The sequence below is a fragment of the Paramisgurnus dabryanus genome, chromosome 14 (genome assembly GCF_030506205.2).
Source record: "Paramisgurnus dabryanus chromosome 14, PD_genome_1.1, whole genome shotgun sequence".
Classification (NCBI taxonomy): domain Eukaryota; kingdom Metazoa; phylum Chordata; class Actinopteri; order Cypriniformes; family Cobitidae; genus Paramisgurnus; species Paramisgurnus dabryanus.
Genome location: NC_133350.1, coordinates 27,259,262 through 27,282,331, shown reverse-complemented (window position 1 = coordinate 27,282,331; position 23,070 = coordinate 27,259,262). Strand labels below are relative to the sequence as shown.

The following is a 23,070-nucleotide window of genomic DNA, read 5'->3' as shown; positions in this document are numbered from 1 at the left end:
ATCACAAGTCGAATCCAGTCTGTTTCAGATGTTTGAATCATCCAATGACCATTTTTATTCACAAATGCGTATAATCCGTGAAATATAGATATATAGTCTATTTTTTACATCAGATTTTGCATGAACATCTGAGGACTATTTACATCGTAACATGTAAGGTTATATAAGATTACACTTTGGAAATGTAAGTTTTTAAACACATGAACACGAAAGTTTGTATTTAAAATAGGGAGGTAGTATAATAGATAATCCAAACAGCACCGTTGAAAACGTGACATCCTTAAGGGATGTAACCAATCACTCGCTCGCGGTACTTTGACGTCACCCCACTGCGTCGCCGAATAAAGTCGGACAAGCCACTGATCTACGACGCGGCTGACTGTTATCTGTTGCGCCCTATGTTTTTTTGTGCGCCGGAGCTTCGTTTACAGTCTGGGGAGACGCACACTATAAGTTTGAAAAAAAAAATTAGCAAACATGTCTGAGGAACAGGGCAGCCGCGTAACAACAGTCACGTGACTTCACGCGGTTCAGAGCCGGAAGAGAAGACAATGTTGAATAAAGTCGTAATTCTTGCTATTTTTGGACCAGAATGTATTTTCGATGTTTCAACACATTCAAGCTGACCCACTGATGTCACATGGACTACTTTGATGATGTTTTTATTACCTATCTGGACATGGAAACCGTACATAGATTTTCAATGGAGGAGACAGAAAGCTCTCGGACTAAATCTAACGATAAAACATCTTAAACTGTGTTCCGAAGATGAACGGAGGTCTTCCGAGTTTAGAACGACATAAGGGTAAGTCAATAATGACATTATTTTCATTTTTGGGTGAACTATTCCTATTAAGGAGCCACGCTTTTCCCTTTGGGGGCGGGGACAAAAACAACCGCTTATACAGTATGTAAATCCACACAGACAATGACGCCCCCCGCTGGACGCTAGGATCTCTGGAAAAACAAGCCGCTATCAACCGCAAAATGTACGCTTTTAAATGTACAAAAACTGCTATCTCAAACATGGAGAGGCTTCTTCGTGATCTCAACTAACAGATTCTGCAATAAAACAAAAATCACAAATAAAAAAAACCTTTCACGTTGATTTCAATCTTTGACATGACATTACTCAGTCAATATTAAAGATATCAAGGTTATATTTTCACAGAATTTTCTTTACATTATATACAGTAGGATAATTTAAAATCACCAAAAAATAACCTTAGCTGTGTTTCAGACTTGGTAACATATGTGTAAATTCTAAAACACAGCATCATAGCCAATGAATAAGCCACACATGTGCGTTACATGACGTTATTTTATTTTCAATATTTCTTTATAGGACATTGCAGACTGCAGACGGGTAGTGCTTGGCCACAGCATTGTTGGCCCAGTATTTCTTTGTACCGAAATCTTCCGGGTTGACTACAGAATATCCCACCGCCTCCACGGATCTTCTCTTCTGGATGCGGTGCAGCAGAATACGGTATGTTCCTGTAATTGGGCTGCGAGCATCTGCACACGCATTATTCTGCAGATGTGTGACGATAACACCAAGCTCATTCAGAGCCGATTTCACTTCCTGTTCCTCCACACAGAGTCTCTTCCCGGGATCAGCCAAATGATCGGGTGTCGTGCTGAGTGCGGGATACGGTTTGGGATACTCAATGCCCTTGAGCCAGGAGCAGGCCATCAGCTGCGAGACCGACGTGCGATCCACAGGCACAAGTCTCAGCATCCCTTTAATAGCCAATTGGCAGGGATCAGGGACGTAGGCCGGGATGGTATACGCCCCCTGCAGGATGCAGCGTTTGAGACGCCCAAGGTTGTCGGCGTAGAAGGGCATGGTGGCAGTCACCATGAAGTAGAGTAGGACGCCCAGCGCCCAGATGTCCACATAACGGCCCACGTAGCTTTTGTCTCTGAACAGCTCAGGTGCCGCATAAGGAGGAGAGCCGCAAAATGTGCTGAGCGTTTCGGTCGGCTCAATGACGGTACTGAAACCAAAGTCGCCCACTTTGATGCAGTAGCACGTGGTATAAAAAATGTTTTCTGCTTTCAAGTCACGATGGATGATGTTGTTTTCGTGCTGAAAAATAGAGCGGTATAGATGATGATCAGTTAGGGTGATTTGTATTACAGTGTAACACATATAAATTAAAGGTCCACTGTGTAGATTTTTAGCGGCATCTAGTGGTGAGATTGTGAATTGCAACAGCTCACCCCACCCTTTCAAAATGCATAGAGAAGTTACAGTAGCCACCACAGGACAAACACATCATCGACTGGAACGTTATGTGACAAAACAGTTTGTCCATGTAGGGCTACTGTAGAAACATGGCGGCATAAAATGGGGACTTCCATGTAAGGGGAACCGCGGTGTATGTAGATAAAAAACGCCTCATTATAAGGTCATAAAAACAATACAGTTCATTATGTAAAGTGTTAAAAACACTACTAGTAATATAGTTAGTATATATATTATATTGCATTTCTGTCAAGAGATCCTCCTAAAAGTTACGCAATGCACCTTTTAAATATGTTGCAAGCTTTAACATTTCTTTAGTTAAAAATGAGCGGTAATCAGTTATTGAGCAATTACTGTTTCAACAGTGAGTGTTGAAACCTTGTTTCACAATGGTAAGCTTATATAATGACTTATAAATTGAGCTCTCAGATTTTGTAGTTTTATAATACATGTGTTTGTTATTCAATACACAGCCGTATATATGAGTAATGTCAATAGTGAAAAATGTAATCGAAAACTTAAGTTATTAAATAAAACTGGAATGAGAGCTGCTTTTCTCACCATATACTTGATGGCTGAGATGATCTGAGCAAAGATAAGTTTGCTTTCCAGATCTGACAGTCGCCCTCTGGTGGTTATGCGAGAGAAGAGATCTCCTCCGCTCCCATATTCCATAGCGAGGTACAAATGCTTAGTGGTCTCAACCACCTCATACAGGCGCACAATGTTCGGATGGGACAGTCTTTCCATACAGACAATCTCTGTAGCAAATAAAGTCTGAGACCTCTTGTCGAGGCGCGTCTTATTTAGGATCTTCACTGCAACACGCTCTGTATGAGAGAGATGAAAAAAAGGATGCCAAACTGTAGTTACATATAAAGCTTATATGTATTACACATGGGGGGGATGTCTGGACTATCTCTGTTGTTTTGCTGTAGGCACTACACACCAAAATTATGACAAAAACTCACAAAGTTGGGTGCTTGAAACCTTATAAGTCTCTTTGTATTTGTCTATACTAGCTGTACTAATATATCTACTGTGAAAAAAGTTAAAAGTTGGATTAACTTAAACAATGAATTCAATTGGTAACATCTAAAAAATGAAGCTCTTTCAATTAAAAATTTTCACTTAAATTTTTTTTATTTCTAAGTTAATCCAACTTTCATTTTTTACAATGCATAGACAAGTTTTCCAAAGCCTTTGAACTGAAACAATTAACAAATTAAATTTGATCCCAGATTGTCTCACCTTTAGTCAGTTCGTGAACAGCCAGTTTGACCTGGGAGAAATTTCCGGTCCCTATCTCTCCTCTGAGCTCATAGAAAGCTACCCTTCGGCCCAGTATGATGTCATTGATGACCCGTTCATTATGGGACATATCATAGACGACCCTCTCCAAGGCCGTCTGCTTCGCTCTTTGTTCAGGGGTTAATGCAGGAACTTTTTGTGTTTGAGCTTCTGTTTTGTTGGACGGGACCGCTGGTACACTTTTTCCTTTCTTTCCTCCCATGCCGTTTTGTACAAAAAAGTGTTGTGGTACCTTGGGTGGGAAAATAAAAGATGAAGATTTTAATTGGAATGACAGCAAGTGGGATTTATTTAACCAATTCAAGAATTTGCCACCGAACATAATTATTTCTTTCATTCTTTTTGACAAACACTAGTTTTTTCTCCAAAATGTTTTTCTTATCTAATCAGAAATTCATACATTCAGAAAAATTTAGTACTTTCTGCATTAAACCAAAAAAACCATTAAATCTTTCTTAATCCTAATTTTTATATGATTTTAGCACTGCTTTAAAAACAATTTCGGTCACACTTTATTTTACGGTATCACTGTTACAGTGTAATATACATTTAAGTACTAAGTAATAATCATTAATAACATGTACTTACTATAGGGTTGGGGTTAGGATTAGGGTTTGGTTTAGGGTTAGTTGCATGTAATTATGCATAATTAACTGTTATTCCTATAATAATTACATGTAACATGTGTAACAAAGACACCGTAAAATAAAGTATTACCAAAATTTCTTCCACCATGGTCCAAAAAATTTACTCTTTTTTGTCATTGAGGAGTTATCTCGTCAATTAAGAAAAAACATTTGCATAAAAACGTGTTTCTAAGGAATTTTTATGTTAATCTGCAAAAGCGCAATAATCCACTAAAAAACTGAAGCCAAAACGTTATTTGCTCATTTTAAGCTTTTGTTAATTTTTATTTTATAAGCAGAGAAAAAATATAGATAGGAAAAAAGTTTTTCCCATTATGTTTGTTAGTTTGTTTGTTTGAAAGTAGAGGGTCTGTAGTAGAGGGTCTGTTCTTTTATTTGATATATTTGTATGTTTAACATTTTCCTGGAAGGCATTTTGTGAAAAATGCTGGCGGGCAACTTTTCAAAAATGCAACTTTTTGCTCCCTAAATTCAAATTTAGAAATTAAACTGATGCATTTTTATTTCTACATCATGATCTGGGGTGCGTTTCCCGAAAGCATCGTTAGCCAACTACTATCGTAAGTTTCGTCATTACTGACAAAGTTCAACGATTTGGTGTTTCCCGAAACCATAGTTCAAACCAACATTCGCAAACTGCATCGCAAGTTATCATATGTAGACTTACGTTGATCATGCTTTGATTAAAATAAGCAAAACACATGTAGTACATTCTATATCCAACCATCATTCTAAATATATATATAAAAAATTATTTTACGTCTTTAAGTTTGTAAACAGAATTAAAGCGCTGCATTTGAAAACTGCACATGTGCACAGGAATACGAGCTTTAAGGCCCTGGGGAATCCCTGGGAGGAGTGACGTAAGAGGGAACTTGCGCATGAATTAAATATCTTTGAAATAAACAACAGATAACTAAATCACGGTAACAAAATCAGTCTTCCGATGCAATATATGTTATTTACAACAAAAATCTGACATTAAATCGAATTGCACAGATTAATTAGTACTTAACCTCCCACGTGACATCATCAACTATGCTGTTAAACCAACATGGTTCAAACGACGAATGTGCGACAAAGTTACTATGCTTTCGGGAAACAGTCGAAGGTAGTTTGTTTCTCCAACTACGCATCGTACTACATGTTAGTTCAGCAGCGAGTTACGTCATTGTTCGGGAAACGCAACCCAGAAGGCTATAATTATATGGGAGTTATATAAACACAATGGTTGTGTCAATGTCCGCAGACTGGAACTTTTCCTTGACCTTTCACACACTGAAGAAACGGTCAACAGCAGCAGCTTAATCTTTTGTGTAAAGGAGTCGTGATGACACTGAAAAAGTCTGCTTGTGATAGTCTGGCCAGTCAAACATTGAGGTCAGGACAGTAAGATACAAATATTTCATGTCAAACAAAAGCAAACAAAATCAACGTCGTTGCCTTTGTGGAGTGGTTAAATGTTTCATTTTAAAGTTTTAAAGTAGTACAAGTTATACTGAAACCTTCATGCATTTACAACAGCCATATAAACATAACATTAAAAACTGGAAATTTAAACTGTTGACATCAGCAGCATATAGAAATTATACCCTTTTTAAAAATAGAGGTGCTTAAAAGGTTCTTCAAAGTGATGCCATAGAAGAACCATTTTTGGTTCCTCAAAGAACCATTCAGTCAAAAAATAAGCATTTCTTTCTTACCTTTTAATGGTCTGAAGAACCTTTTTTCACTATAAAGAAACTTTTTTTGGTTCTTCAGATGTTAAGGGTTCATCGTGAAACATCTCTATGTTTAAAAGGGTAGAGTTTTGAGTTATTTAAAATGGCAATTCTAATGTAAGAGGAATATGATGGATCTGCAAGAAAAACTGTTGATAATTGTCCCACACAGCCTTCTATTTTTGTCTAAATGTACAGCGTGTCTTGAAGGAGAGTCTACAAGCAGGTAGGATTAGGAGCGTCTTTAAGACCTGCATCACAGATTGCAGACTCGTCACACTACTAAAAATACTTTACAACATTAGTGGTACCAAAGCTTTTAGTCTTATGGAAATAGGTCTAACAACATTTACACAACAATCTTTGTATCAGTAATACTAATTAAAACATTACAAACACATTTTTCTTTCATTTTGCTAGTGCTTTACATTAAATGTGATATTTTCTAAGTGTGCTATTGCTTTTGATTCTGTACTGTACTACAGTAAAACATTGCATTATCTTCAACAAACCAATGTCTGCAGGCTGCACTGGCATCAAAACTAACCTTTTATATAAGATTTCACACTTAATAAACCTATTACAGATCACATCATAAGTGATTAACTACTATGTATTTAAATACTATACATTCATTTCTCATTTTCTCTCAAAATCTCTCTGCTGTTCACAATCCATCCAACATTTTCTGGCAGGTACTGTACAGTACAGGAGATTGGTCTTACACAGCAAAGAATAATTTTTTACATCTTCCCTTTCAAAACAATGATCTCTGTATAAACTTTTATTTGATGACCCAATCTGATTAAAGACTATGGATGTAAATGTTAAAGCTTTACCTGGTAGCTGAGGATCCGTCATGCTGGTGTCTGTATGAATGAATGGCAGAGAGAACAGCATGTCACGCTACAGTCTTTAAATCCACTCAATCCAATTAGGGTGTAAAGATATCCAATAATAAACTCTATAACAATAAAGCTGTGAACATGCTGTGAAAACTGACTCAGTAATGGTAACAGATGGTACCAACAGAGTTAAAATTAGAATTATACAAGATAACTATAGATATTTTATTGTAATTATACAGAGTTATAAAAAAATGGAAGTGGTTTTATGGGATGGTTTTTTGTTGGGACTATTTTAGTTTTGTTATATATTAGGGATGCACCGATACCGATACTGGTATCGGGTATCGGCCTCGATACCACATTTTCTAAAGTACTCGTACTCATTAAAAGTCCCCCGATACCTGGAATCGATACCACGGTATGAGAAATGTCTATGTTTGAGTGGCGTGTAAGGGGTTAATGCCTCTTATGTTGTCCAAAGAGGAAGAGTTTACAACAAACTGGAAAACTAGTCCTTTGTTTTTTTGTTAAATTATATGACTAAAGCTGTTACCTGTAAATTTAAATCATGTTTTTTATTAAGTACTCGGTATCGGCATATATATATATATACCTTTTAAAGACAGTTATATTCCAATTGTGAAAATTTACCCAATATACTGTAGTATGACAAGATGCAGCACAAGCACAGTGTAAAAAATATTAGTGAATTTCTAAATCTGGGCTGTTCAGTCTTTAACAGAAAAGTCTTTCTTGAGTTAACTTTGGACATTTGTTTATTTGGATCACTTGCTTATTCTCTATACATTTCCCCATTCATTTTCGAATAATAGCAAACTCAAAAACAATATCAGAAATGTAATTTTGGCAATTATGTTCCTAAAGAAAATATAAAATCAAGTCACCCTTTGAAAATCATACTCTTATCATTTTAGACTTTACTTTTTGAGGTCTCACCCTGAGATAGGCTTCTGTATAGACAAGTGGTCTCCAACATCGTGCCTGCAAGAAGTCTGTGAGGTGCCCCCCAAAGCACATTCTATTCATAGTTTTAATTGTAATTAGTGCTGGGCAGGGCCGCCTTAACCGCATGTGAGGCCATGGGGCTGAAAGGTTTTGGAGGCCCCCCATCCCCTCAATTTGTAGTTTGATTTTTTTGTAATAAGTGTAATATCTAAGTAATCTACATCACAAAATGCTTTATTTTTCTTTGGAGACATACAACTGTGAGTTTTCCCTCTTTGACCCAGAAAACACCATAATATCATTATTAACATATCACTGAGCCCACTTGAGCATAAACACAAGACAGCTTATTTAACAAACACACACAGCCACTTGTGATGATAATAAAACCAAAATGTGTGAAAGTATATTTGTTTATAAGCTTTATGTTTACATAGTTTTTGGAATATACAAATTTGCAGAAAATTACCACTCACTAACTAAATGCTCACAAATAGTTTTAAAAATATAAGAAGTTAAAGTTAGTTTTAAAGTGAAAATGCACTAATGATAACAAAAGATAAGTCTTTATAGACAGAATTTTTTAATCAGGAATTTATTTTGTAGGCTATTGAAGATATAGTATGCATTGTATTTAGTATTTATGCATACATAAGCATGTAAAACGAACAAGTATGAATATGCACAAAACAGACAGGGAACATACCTGTATATAAGATCTTTAGATAGTGAGATTATAAATATGAATGGTGCGATCAGGGTATGCATGTTCTTGACGCTCTTTACTTTAGACTTTCACCTTTAACGTTGTGTCTCTTTCTCGTCTTTCTAAACCAACAGATGTGTGTACTGTGAGCTAACGTCGCATCAAACTACATCGCTCCAGCTGCGGACGCGTCACTGGTATAAACGCGAGTAAACTTAAACTTTATAACAACTAACAGCATTATGTGCGGGAACTCCTTCTTTATTTGTTTCTTGCGCACGTTTAGAGAGACTTCTGCATGCCAGAGACTCAGCTGTATGAGCACAGAGAGAGCGAGCGCGCGCGCGAAAGAGAGAGAGACCTGCACCTCACTAGTCCTTATTATGAAATTTCAGAAATTACTCTTTCATTTGTTGGTGGATTATTTCCCGTTTCTCTGTGTGTGTTTAAATATACATAATAATTACACACACACATATATTATGCAAAAATAAACTTTTATTTTGTATGCGATTAATCGATATTTAAACGATCTGTCCTCAACATGGAAGCAGCAAGCTATTCGTTTACCTCCATGGAGGAATTTTTCAACAGAAGCACCCGTCATATGGAGTCTCAGGAACGTAATCTCTGCGAAACGGGTCGCGCTGTTCAGGCTTTGGTGGCACAGGTGTCCGAGCTCACCCAACAACTACAACTTCTACGAGCTCCCACTGTGCCACCCACACCGCCCGTTCTACCCACACCACCGGAGAACACCGCTCACTCGGAGCCCCGCCTCCCGGTTCCGGAACCTTATTCGGGTGAGCCGCATTATTACAGAGCTTTTCTAACCCGCTGTTCTATGCATTTCTTTTTGTAACCTAGAACCTTCAACAATGAACAAACGAAAGTGGCTTTCGTTTTAATCCTTTTGACGGGGAAGGTGGCACTTTGGGGAACGGCGGTGTGGGAGAATCAATATCCTTCCCACCATTGCTTTCACCACAGAGAACATCACACTCATCACATCCGGCAACCACACCGAAATTATTTCCTTTTACTTTCTGGACTCACCCCTGGCTCAGATTACAACCCCAAAGTGGACTGGCAGCTCAATTCTGTGTGTGCTTGGAGTGTTAAGTGTCATGAGACTTGTCTTGTCTCTGCTTGTTTGTCTCTCCTTCTGTCTGTGTTTCAGGAGGAGGGATGGGATTTATCTAACATGACCACGGAGTACCACGACCTGAAGGAAGTGTTCAGTAAGTCTTGCGCTGCTTCTCTCCCTCCGCATCGTCCCTATGACTGTGCAATAGAGTTAATGTCAGGTAGGTCTCGCCTAAAGGCAAGTGATATTCGCTTTCGCTATGGAGAAATATATTTCTGATTCACTAGCAAATGGGTTCATCCGCCATTCCTCTTCTCCAGCGGGGGCAGGGTTCTTTTTTGTGGGGAAGAAGGACGGTACTCTGCGACTTTGTATTGATTACCGGGGGTTGAACAACATCACGATAAAGAATACTTTCCCTTTGCCGTTGATGTCTTCAGTTTTCGAGAGGTTGCAGGCAGCGTTGTTTTTCACAAAACTGGATTTACGTGATGCTTATCATTTGGTCAACATCAGGGAAGGGAATGAATGGAAAACTGATTTTAACACCCCTAGAGGCCATTTTGAATATTTAGTGATGCCCTTCGGGCTATCTAACTCGCCAGCAGTTTTCCAGGCACTCGTCAATGATGTGCTGCGAGATACGGTTGACCAGTTCATATATGTCTACCTGGATGACATATTGATTTTTTCTTCATCTCTCCAGGAACATGTGCAGCACGTCAGAAGAGTGCTTCAGAGGTTGCTAGAGAATGGGCTTTTGTCAAGGCAAAAAATGTGCGTTTCATGCACAGTCTGTACCATTTCTGGGGTACATCATCTTGACTGAGGGAGTGCGTATGGATCCTGAAAGGGTTAAGGCTGTGGTGGATTAGTCAAGTCCAGATTCCCGTAAGGCCCTGCAGAGGTTTCTGGGGTTCGCCAATTTTTACCGCCGTTTCATTCGCAATTTCAGCCTACTAGCCGCACCTCTGACCGCCTTGACCTCCCCACGAACCACGTGCAGGTGGTCAGACGCAGCGGGGGGTGCGTTTGCCAAATTGAAAGGTTGCTTTGTTTCAGCCCCCATTCTTAACGCCCCTGATGTTTCACATCAGTTCGTGGTAGAGGTCAATGCGTTAGAGGTGAGGGTAGGTGCAGTGTTATTCCAACGCTCCCCCTCAGATTGCAAGATGCATCCCTGCGCGTTTTTGTCTCATTGATTCTCCCCCCGTGGAACGCAATTATGATATTGGTAATAGAGTAATAGAGAAATAGAGATATTGGCAGTCAAATTAGCATTGGAAGAATGGCGCCACTGGTTTGAAGGGTCAGGGGTACCTTTTATCATCTGAACCGATAACAAGAACTTGGAATATATTAGAACTGCTAAAAGACTGATTTCCAGGCAGGCTCGGTGGGCACTATTTTTCGGTTGTATTGATTTTACTCCCTCGTATCGTCCGAGTTCCAAAAACATCAAACCCAATTCTTTGTCACGCATTTTTGCTAATTCCGAGCGCCCATCTACTCCCGAGTGCATTTCACCAGAGATTCTATTCATCTCCACACTCATATGGGAGGTCGAGTCGAGGGTCAAGGCGGCCCTACAAAGGGGTAACGCCTCCGTCCGGTTGTCCACCGAACCGCTTATTTGTACCGGAGGGATTAAGGTCCAGTGTTATTCAGTGGGGTCATTGTTCAAATATAGCTTGTCATCCCAGAGTAAGTCAAACCAAATTTCTAGTCAAGCAACGATTCTGGTGGCCACTTATGACTCGCGACATTAACAGTTTTGTTTTGGCTTCCTCGGTTTGTGCCACTGGTAAGACTTCCAATTGACCTCCTGATGGGTTACTTCAATCGCTGCCTGTCCCTTCGAGACCCTGGTCCCATATTGCTCTAGATTTTGTTACCGCCCTCGCGCCCTCCCAGGGCAACACGGTAGTTTTAACTGTGGTGGACCGATTCTCGAAGGCAACTCACTTTATTCCCTTGCCCAAATTACCTTCAGCCAAGGAGACAGCGTTGATTGTCGTAGACCACGTCTTCCGCTTACATGGCCTCCCGACAGATGTGGTTTCCGACAGGGGACCCCAATTTGTGTCCAAATTTTGGCGAGAATTTTGTAGGTTGCTAGGGGCGACTGTCAGTCTGTCCTCAGGGTTTCATCCCCAGAGCAATGGCCAAACCGAGTTTTTTTCACACTTTAATCCGCCTCCCCCGGTTCCCTCCCCCGCCTCGTCTCGTAGATGGGGAGCCCACATATTTGGTTAATCGTATTCTGGACTCTAGGCGTAGGGGACACGTATTTCAGTAATTGGTGGACCGGGAAGGTTACGGTCCGGAGGAGGGAAGTTGGGCTCCTGCTCGAGACATCCTGGATCACTCCCTTATCAATGAATTCAATCGACAGGTGAAGGAGTCTGGGAATGCCACGAGGCATTCCTAGGGGGAGGGGTACTGTCACGGTTTATGAATGCATTATTTCTTTCCTGATTCACATGGCTGTGTTGTGTGTGTGTGTGTGTGTCAGTGGGCGTGACCGGCACTTACCTCCAGCGCAGCTAAGTTTAATCACTCGCGCCAGCTGCAGCTCATCACCTCAGCTATACTCCCCCAGTTTCTCACCGGACGGCTGCTTACAAGCATGTGAGGGGAGAGTAGGCTGATCCCGCCAGGAAGAAGCGACACCGGCCGAACACAAACTGCATTGCGACCAGCTGCTCCACTGACGGGATGCCAATATACCTCCTGGCAGCTCCCCCGTCGAGAGAGGTGAGGGATGAAGACTGATTCGGCAGGTTCCGGGTGGAAAACGGGTTATTCCACGACCGCGTCAATTCTTCATGCACCTTGTGGAAGTGAGCACCCCCAAAGTACCAGTCGTCGAGGCAGGACGGTTTGGGTGGGGGAGGTTGAGTCCACTCCAAGCCAACCGCCGCCGGTGCTTGAGCGAGCATCGGGGTCTAACGTGGGCTCTGCAACTCTACCCGAAGAAGGGAGCAGATCCGGATTGGCGTCCAAGGTTAACAGCCCACCGCTGATGTTACGGTGGACATCGTCTCCGGTGGGGGCCTGGCAGAGGGCGAGGACACTGTAGAACATGGCCCGCTCATCTCCATCGCAACCTCCGCTGGCAATGGACCAGGGCGTTGAGGCTCGCTGGATGAACCAACGGACTGGTTCAGCACTGTTATACGGAGATCGTCACTGCACCCTTGGCAGTGCTTGGCTTGGAAGGAGGGTGCCGTTCCCGAGGAAACGACACCCGTCTCCGCAGATGCACCATAGTCATACCCTCACATATGGGCATGAACTATTGTGAAACACCGCCTCTGTGTGCTGGAGGCCCAGAAACGAAAGACAGCAATCTTGGCCATCCCGGGGAGCAATGAAGACACCGCATCCAGGAACAAAGCACGGACAGAATGACATCTTTTAAAAGACGCAGCCGACCGTGACACAAGTGAGTGGCTGTCTTTAACAAGACACAAAGCTCAAACGTGCTGCTCTTTTACGGAAAATCACTCTTTTGTTCAGTTGATAAAGCACACACTCGAACACAATTTGAAAATTGAGAGAGATTTTGAAGGGTGGAAAAAACTGCGAGCCTCCGCTGTGGTGCCGTGAGTCCAACCAACTTCAGCAAGGCAGTGTTCTTTTTCCCCCAGAAAAAGGATCTCGTAGACCAGAATCTTCTCGTGAACTGATGTCTGCCAGCTTTCGAAAGCAAATAAAGCTGATTTGGTAAACGCACCTGCTTTATAGTAACTTAGAAGAGTCAATAATACAAAGCAAATTACAATAAATGCAAACGTAACAATTTATTAACCAGGTAAACAACATAATAATTCAAAAATCACACATTAATCAATCATTAGAAATATCAATTATACGAAATAATTTAAACAATACATCATACAAAAACCTTAATGGTACAAAATGAGAGAGTTTGGTAATGTTACCTGGCAATGAGAACTACACACAGTGATTGTGTGGGAGATCTGTTTACAGACTCCCAGAATCCTCTAACACATTTCCTTAAATACCCAGTCTTACCAAATGGTTATTAATTTGTTTATTTGTTGGCGTCATTTTATTACATTTGGGTACATTTCATTTACATACATCAATTTGTGAGAGAGACCTGGGTGGAGTTTATCTCCAGCTGCCTATAGTTTCTTACCCAATTTCTATATGTTAATGGTGGATTTCCCCACACTTAAAGGGATAAGACCTTTTTACCAGACACACTGAGACCATTGCAATGATACTAAATATGTATGGCTATACACTTGTACACTTTGATTAAAGAGGTTTACGTTTGTCGGTTTGAGCATCTCTAGACCAGTATGTGAGGAGGGAGAGAGGAATTGCAAGAAGAGAGACAGATGTGATCAGTCTTGGTGAGGCTTTGTGTCCTCACAGAGGGTGGTTGTCTTTGAGGTAGATACAAGCTTGGTGAGAACTTCTTAGATGTTGTTTCTCGCCAGAATGCAATGTCTTTGATAAAATAGTTTTCTCTGGATTCAGCCATTTGGTGCCTGTCTTACACTGCCGAAGACCTGGAAGACTTGTTGTGATAAATTAAACCAAGAAATCTGCTGTCTACCAAAACATCCTAAAGGTCAATGTCCGGCCATCTGTTCTTGACCTCAAGCTAAAGCAAATCTGTGTTCTGCAGCAGGACAATGATCCAAAACACACCAGCAAATCCACCTCTGAATGGCTGAAGAAAAACAAAATAAAAACTTTGAAATGGCCTAGTCAAAATCCTGACCTCAGTCCTATTGAGATGCTGTGGCATGACCTTATAAAGGCAGCTAATGCACTTTTAGGGGACAAGCACTTTTTTCACACAGGGCCATGTGGGTTTGAATTCTCTTCATAATAAAAACCTTCATTTAAAAACAGCATGTTGTGTTTACTTGTGTTATCTTTGATTAATATAAAAAAATTCATGATCTGAAACATTATTAAGTTAATAATAATAATGTGATAAACATGAAGAGTTTAGTTTTTTTTCTTCAAAAATTTCGTTTTCAATCAAACTTGCAGTTGGTTTGATTTGATTTAAGCCTTCATAACAAACAAAATACAGCTAAGTAACACAATAAAACACAATAAAAATATGATAACTTATATAACTTAAATAAAGAATTTTGATACTGCAGTAATGGTCTAATAAGGATCAACTTTAGATCAACAATATTTCATATTATTTCCAGAGAGGTCCAGAATTGTCTGTTGTGATGATGGGTTTGATCTCTGAGCTGAATCAAGAGCAGCAAAACCTTCAGCTGTGATACCACAATAACTCAAGCTGTGGAGAAAAGCAACACACACTTTAGTTCAGATACTCAGATCAGATTCACTGTAAAACTTAATTGATCTCTCATTTCTTCCATATGTAAACAAATTGTTTCAGAATTTTATGTCTGTTTATTATTTGGTAAGCAGTCATGTAATAAGCAGTTTAATGTACAAATCATTAATGTTGACCAATCAGCATCCAGGACCATAACTGTGTTTTATGATTCACAATAATTATCTGACTGTACTCTATGTTATCCTGATTATTAATTGTTATAGTATTTACACTTATGCATTTAGCAGATGCTTTTATTCAAAAGTGAAATGCAGTGTATTCAAGCTATATATTTTTTATTAGTATGTGTCGAATCCACAACTGTTATCGCAACTGAGCTACAGGAACAATATATATATAAAAAAAAGATATTTATTTTATAAACAAAAATGCATATTGAGTGATGCAGGAAATTTTAACATTTAAAAGGAAACAGGGACAGTGAGACAATCTTACTCCATTTTTTTCAGTATACAGTCAGGATTCTTCAGTACATCAGAGATCAGCTTCACTCCTGAATCTCCAAGATTATTCAGTGACAGATTCAGTTCTGTCAGGTGTGATGGGTTTAATCTCAGAGCTGAAGTCAGAGCAGCACAACCTTCAGATGTGAAATCACAGAACTTCAAGCTGTAAAAAACAACACACTATCAGTTCACACTGATGAGGTTGTTAAGGGTTTCAAAATCATAGGATTTTCTTGGCACAAACATTACAAATTTTAGACACCTTTTAGACATAAGTGTCAATAGCGGCTAGAAAAATATTTATTGCTTTAGCGTCATCTCAACGGCTCTTCTGATTGGCCTTAATGGAGACTGCCAATCAAATTACTTCCTTGCTTCCATTACTTTCTAACACATTTTTAGATATTTTTGATCAAAACCGGGAGGCTTGTTACAAGACTAAAAAAGACATAGCCAAAAAAGTTAATGTGCCATCAGTGGTGCAATCAGAATATTATGAAGCAATGAGAAAACTTTTGTGTTCAAAGAAAACAAAACTATCGACTTTATTCCACAATTTGTTCTCCTGCTTGGTCGGTTGTGTGCGCATTCACGAGCAGACAAGTGCTGCATCCGAAATCTCTAAGGCAGGAAGGCATCAAAGCACGTCTGAATCAAATGTTTGGTTTACTTCCTGACTCCTGAGATAACTTCATTGTCTTGTCCCACAATCTACGCATTGGTGTGTGTGCTGAGTTATAATTGGTCGAGCCTGGTCGAGTTTGACAAAATAAAATGGCGGCCAAGAAAGCGGCTGAAGTACAAATTAAAGGAACAGTATGTAGGATTGTGGCCAAAACTGGTACTGCAATCACAAAAATTGTGGCCAAAACTGGTACTGCAATCACACAACTGGTGGCCAATACACAAAATGACAACATAAACATCAGTTGAGGGCTGCAACTCCACTTTTTAAATGACAATATCCTGGCCGGACCACTGTTGTCAGTGATATAAGTATTTGAAATGAAAATGATTTCTTAATGTCTAGTGACATATCAGGGCCATTTTATGATTAATTGATATAAATTTCTTACATACTGTTCCTTTAAGTGTAATATATTTTCACTTTTTACACCATTTGATTACATTTCTAGCGAGAAATTAGTATTGCAGTTTTCAAATATGGAATAAACTCTTACACCTTTGTGACTTTATGGATTGTACCGTGAAACGGTAAAGTTCTTACTGTTTGTCACATTTGTCGTGTTTTCTGTATTAGTTGATAATAAAGAGAACAAAACAACTGTTTGTTCATTTTTATTTACTGTTGTTTATTTATTATATTTAATAAAAAATGTGAATGTAGAAAAAAACAAATGTAGGGAATTAAGTTGTTTAGAAGACGATCAAAGGACTTACGGTTTGGAACTATACCTTTAAAGTAACAGTTCACCTGTGCAAAGAGATCTCATGAGATTAAAACTTCACAAGATTTTTGTGGAGGTGAAATGTTGTCTCTTGATATCAGCATAAAATTGAGTTTGTGCATTATATTCTGTATTTTACGGCACATGCTTTTTTGTTTGGGTTGCCAATAATGTTCGTTTGAGAACTTATATAAAATCAGCAGACTAAACCCTCATTCTGAGTTTACATGATTCACTGTCAGCATGTTCTTGCTCAACGATGTGTTACGATATGTATGTAATTTAAAAAAATCCAAAGATCAAAAGATGGTGGCACGTTAATAACAAAAAATTTAATTGGTTCTTGCGTGCTTTGTGACTAGTCACGAAGTATTAATTAATGTTTTTAATGCCATGAACAGCCCCGCCGCTCCCATAACGCGCATCACGCGCTGTGCGTAGGGCACCAGGTGCTGAGAGGGCACCAAAATAGCCTAATGAAAAAAAATTATAATGCTGATAGAATTTCATTAGCCTATAAAAATATTATTAGGCACTTTTTATCCATGTATATGTTACAAAAAAGGGGGAACGAGATAATTAAATTGCTCTAGTCTAGAAAGTATGCCCCCCAGCCTTTGATGGTCCGTGCAGGTTGATCGCGCGGGCGCCTGACGAAGTTTGACAGAGGCCGTTTCTTAATCCGAAGGCTGCAGCCTCCAGAGGTCGCATTTCCAGGCTGCATACGTCATCAAAACGTTCTTATTTCGTAATATTAACGATTATAAAATTGACTACTATTCTTAGTTCATCGTAAATTGTTGTAATATGCTTATGACTTGCTAATGTAATGTTCAGTTACTGAAATAAACCAGGCTTGATGACGTATGCAGCCTGCATATGCGACCTCGCGCAGCCTGCAGCCTTCGGATTGAGAAACGGCCAGACAGTAAACTATTGGAAATGGCCCCGAAAAGACAGCAGGGGTCATGATCGGAAAAAAGAAAAAATAAGAAACTGCGGGATGATGCCCGTGCATCACTTGCAGGTAAGTCCATCATGTTTAATCATTCCTTAATAAAGGGAAATATGGGCTCCAGCTGCTGCTAATCGTAATGCGCCTCGAACTTGCTGTGCTGGCATTAATGTTAGCAAACATAATGTATAACTTCAGTGCAAGCTAAATTGAGATTTTACTGTAAAACATTACCTATGCATATGAATTTTACAAATAACTGACGCCAGCTGTCACTTTCTTTATACGTTTCTTTAGATATTGAGCAGTAGTTTATTTTGTGGTTTATTTTGACGTGACGGTGGTTAATACAGTACTTCCTCGGTATAAATTAACGTTAGCAGTCAGTGCACATGGTAGGCTAACAATTCCTGACTGTTAAATATATAAAAATATAAAATGTCACCATGTATGATATGAAGCAAACATAACCTTGACACTTAGTTTTCTAAATCTTTGTTTTATTTAAGAATATTGAGCATTCTTGTTTACTTATTGATGTTTATTTAATGTAATTTATTTAAAGTGACATTGTACTTGGGAAAAACATGTCTGGATTATTTTGATATTTTTTATTTTGCTATTCTATTTAAGTTTGGTATTTTTTTCTATTTTGCTATTCTATAAAAGTTTGCACTTTCTATGTGTAGTGTTTATGGCTAAAGCTTTGAAGATTTTACTTTCTGCTATTAAGTTATATGTTTGGTAATAAAAAGTTAAACTGGCAAAAACAAACAAAAAAAAAAATTCTCAAGGTCGGGGTGGGGGGCATTTTAAAGGAATTATGCTTAGGGCACCAAAATGGCTAGCAGCGGCACTGGCCATGAAAGAGGAAGGCAATATCCAATCTGTCCCCAGCTTTACATGATTGATAAGAGTCCTGGACTGAACACATCTGGCAGTGGTATAGAGGTCAACACTGCTTGCAGCTTTAATTTAATTATGTATTTCTGTTCCTGTAATATTCATTAGTCATTAGTGTAGGAATGTGTTAATAATCTTACTCAAGTGTCTTCAGTTTACAGTCAGGATTCTTCAGTCGAGCAGAGAGTCGCTTTAATCCAGAATCTCCAAGCTTATTATAAGACAGATTCAGATGTCTCAGATATGAGGGGTTTGGTATCAAAGCTAAACTAAGAGCTTCACAACCTTCATCTGTGATATAACAGCGCTCCAACCTGAAGAGGACACAGACACAAAGGTTGTTCACACCACAGATCAAATCTACAGTGAGTTAAATTTGTTTCTCTTCCTGTCATCATTTAGTGTTTATGTATAATTTTCATTTTATCTTCATTTGTGTTAGTTTTACTGAAACACATCAGTAAGATTTGAAAATAAATTAACTTCGTCAGTTTATATTTATATTCTTATACAGGTATATTCAGATTTCTCTCATCAAACATCATTCTACCTTTTATTTTTTATTTTTTCTCATCATAAGTCATTTAAATGTTTTACTATAACAATCTTACTTCAGTTTCTCCAGTTTGTAATGAGGACACTCCAGTCCAACAGAGATCAGTTTCACTCCTGAATCTCCAAGATTATTCCAGGACAGATTCAGTTCTGTCAGGTGTGATGGGTTTGATTTCAGAGCTAAAGTCAGATCAGCACAACCTTTATATGTGACACCACAATAAATCAACCTGTAGACAACAGAGACACACAGTTTCTTTACACACAGATGTTATGAATGAAGTCTTTTTCACCCTGCAGTCCGACTCTGAACTGAAGCAGACATAAAGATCATATAACAGTCATGATCAGTGTTATACAGCTGCCATGAGAAGTTAAAATGTCCTTTTTCAGTTTTTCCGGCTCGCGCTTTAAGTTTACAAAAAAGTGAACACAAAATCCCAACAGAAACTTTCCTATTTGTATTTCATTTTTAGCTAATATAACATCTGACATTATATCAACAGTGTCTGCCTAACCAGTGTTTACCACAGGATTTTGATAGTTTGTTGCACTGACCAAGTGCAAACACGATGTGATGAAGTCACAAATATGTTAATTAGTGTGTGATATCATCACACTGTGTTTGCGTTTGGTCTAGTGTTGGCACTTGAAAATCGGTTTTTCTACTCTCTGATTTGACTACCACATTATATTGTATTTTAACACTGAATGCTATTGTTACATATTATCTGTTCTGTTGTTAGACCTAAAATGAGTATAAAAAGTAACTAAACAGACCCAATAGACCCCTTCACGAATTTAATCTTTACATTATAGACACAGATTAACAAATCATTTTCTTATTTAGTCTACAGTATGGCCATAAATTAAGAATTCGTTTCCACGCTCAACAGTTCGTTCCTTATAGTTTTACTAAAACGTGGAACGAATTATTATAATATTTCGTAATTACTTATTACATTTATTATTACTTTAAATTGTGAATTAGTAAAACATGTGGATGTCGTGGAAACAAATTGTTAATTTGAATTATATCCAGAGCTCCGTATCAGTTAAACTAGGTCTAATTGCCAACACAAAACTGTACACTACCGGCCAAAAGTTTTGGGACACTCACTCGTTCTTTATTTATATTTTTTCCATATAACAGAATAATAATAAACTCGTCCAAACTAAGGTATAACACAAATTTACAGTAACTGTGAGAGAGAATCATGTTGGTGACTAAAAGCATCCAAAATAAATCAAAACTCTTATATTTAATTATCTGGAGTGCAGTCACCTGAAATTGCACAACCGTACGCATGTCATTTTTTCAAGAAGCTTCTCAAATTTTCAATTTAGGATGAATTTTAAAGAGTATAGAAGGAGTTCAATCTGGGCTCTTTTTGGCTGCTTTTTCTTCAATATTCAGTCATCTATTTCAAAAATGTTATTTTAAACTAAAATTTTAGTTTTCTAATAACAGAAATTAATCTGTTTGGCACAGGTATATTTTTGCCTACAAAAGTAATTTCAAGCATTTAACCATACACTTTCAGATTAAATGATTTTTAAGATCACAGTTATCATTTTAGTCAAGTGTCCCAAAACTTTTGGCTGGTAGTTTACGTAAATACAGAATAAAACACTACAGAATTTATTACACCACTTTAAAATAAAAATCTTACCCGAACCATTAAGCATACATATAATTTAGATGCAACACTAAAAAATAATAATGCAATGTAATTTAATTTGCTCTTTACAGAGAAAACTGCGACAAGGGAGATAAAAAACTTTTTTGCTCCCCAACGTCCTCAATTCTCAGTGTCAACTACACGGAAGAAAGAATTAGATGATGCATTTTTTTAAGATGATATACATGGATTATGAACCTCTCACAAAAGGTGAACGAGAAGGTATGCGTCATTTTGTCAGCGTTGCCCAGCCCGGGTACACCACCCCATGCTACAATACAGTACGTGATACTCTGATGCCAAATGCTCTTATTGAGATGGAAGGCAGACTTCAGGAGCTGTTGCAGTTAGGAGATGGCTTCGCGATAACTTTAGACATATGGACAAACAGAAGAGGACACAGCTTTCTGGGTGTCGTGGCAAGTTTCGTTGATGAAGTATTTAATGGTCACACTGTTTTGCTATCCTGTGAACATCTTAAAGGACACCACACACAAGAGAATATCTTTCATAAATATGAAAGTGTTTTACAACACTGGGGTGTACAAAGACGCGTTGTCAGGGTGGTGACTGACAGTGCCAGTAACATGATTTAGGCTTTCAACCTTCCAGGGTTTGATGAAAGTGCAGTAGAAGAGGAGGAGGGCGATGAAGAGGATGAAGGTCAACACACAGATTTTTCACAGATCATGGAGAACATGACCACCACATATGTCACTGAAAGCAATCTCCATATGCTATGCCCTATCCATTTACTACAACTCGCCCTAAAGGATGCGATAAACAGGCATGCTGATGTGGACAATCTTATAACACGAACGGCAAAACTTGTAAAATGTGTGAGGAAAAGCACACTAAACACCAAGGAGGCGGATAATCTATGTGTGCGTCCCACTCCAGCGTGTATCAACAGGTGCAGCAGTCAGCTGTTCATGATTGAATCTGTAATGAAAATGTTTGAAAGAGACCCACACTTCCAGAATAAGATGACCATTCCTGAGAACAGTAAGCTGACTATGAATGACGTGCTTCAACTCCAAGCCCTGACTGAGGTGCTATCACCTATGGCAGAACTTACTAATGCTATGCAAAAAGAGCTCGGAAACCTGGGCATAATTCTTCCAGGTGTTATGGAAATTAAACAGCTTTCGTCCAGTCTGCCAGAGACCCTGTCCCTGCCCATTCGTGCGTTTGCAGAGACACTGTCAAATAACATCTCTTCTCGTTTTACGAGATTCTATGCTGACAAGCACCTTGTGTTAGCGAATGTATTGGATCCAAGATTTAAAACCGAATGGATTATTAGAGATGCAACAGTGAACAATCCAGGGACGGATTATGGCGATGATGTGCCCTGGGCACGGATGTCTCAAAGGCCCCCTTCACCATTTTTTTGGGCAACAGCGTTGCACCTATATGCACAGGGCTCAGTGTTGGTTCACCTGCCTGTATGCCCCATCTTACAGGATTAATACAAAGGCACTAATACGCAGGGAGAGAATGCACACAATATTCTGTACTTTCACACCACAAATGGGTTTATTTCACCAGTGTCAATATACAACATACTGTACAATATACTCAATCAAAAAGATTCTGACCTCTCCAAATAATGTACAAGAGAAAATTCCATAAATATTTACATTTCTACATTTAGCAGACATTTCAGTACACTTCATGTGTGTAACTGTCGTTCACCACAGGCATTTAGCTTAGAACAAAAAGTTGCTTTAAATTTACCTTAGCTGAGGGGTATCTTTCTCGATTTCCTCAGAGAAAATGCTTCCACAACATCATCAAAATCAAGTTCCCTCACAAGATCACATTCAATGTCCATTAAAGAAAGTGAATTTAGACGTCCTTGACACATTTTGCTTCTAAGTTCATTTTTTACTCTTGCCATTAGAGAAAATGAACGTTCTCCTTCACAGTTGTTGACTGGCAGGGTGAGGAAAAGCTTTAGGGCAACATAAACATTGGGGAAAACCGAAGGCAGTCCATAATCAATAATTGTTTTCAGCTTTTTGATGGTGATCTGTCCGGCTCCGATGAAATGAAAGATCTGAACTGAATCAGCTGATCAGCAAGACAGTTGTTCAAGTCATCAGGGTAAGCAGCAGAAAGTTTATTGGCTCCTGTTATAATGTTGCTGTCAGATTCTGAGTCTGGCACGAATAGAACACCAAAGAGACTATTCATGTGTTTATATGCA

The 23,070-nt window shown here is 38.9% G+C and overlaps 2 protein-coding genes across 2 annotated transcripts in view; both read right to left on the bottom strand.

Annotated features, from left to right (window-relative positions):
- Positions 1 to 1,339: 1,339 nt before the first annotated feature.
- On the bottom strand, positions 1,340 to 6,791 carry LOC135719367 (serine/threonine-protein kinase NIM1). Its single transcript, XM_065242056.1, is given in 5 exon segments — positions 1,340 to 2,092; positions 2,813 to 3,081; positions 3,503 to 3,716; positions 3,718 to 3,794; positions 6,770 to 6,791. Coding segments are annotated over 5 exon segments (1,335 nt in total).
- Positions 6,792 to 13,238: 6,447 nt separating this feature from the next.
- The window catches only part of LOC135719226 (protein NLRC3-like), a 41,102-nt gene continuing 31,270 nt past the window's right edge, over positions 13,239 to 23,070 (bottom strand). Inside the window, exons 9-12 of the mRNA XM_065241841.1 lie at positions 19,233 to 19,406; positions 18,762 to 18,935; positions 15,344 to 15,517; positions 13,239 to 14,842 (exon numbers count right to left, since the gene is read on the bottom strand). Of these exons, the coding sequence (XP_065097913.1) occupies positions 14,722 to 14,842; positions 15,344 to 15,517; positions 18,762 to 18,935; positions 19,233 to 19,406 (643 nt within the window). The 3' untranslated portion in view covers positions 13,239 to 14,721. The remainder of the gene's footprint in view (positions 14,843 to 15,343; positions 15,518 to 18,761; positions 18,936 to 19,232; positions 19,407 to 23,070) is intronic.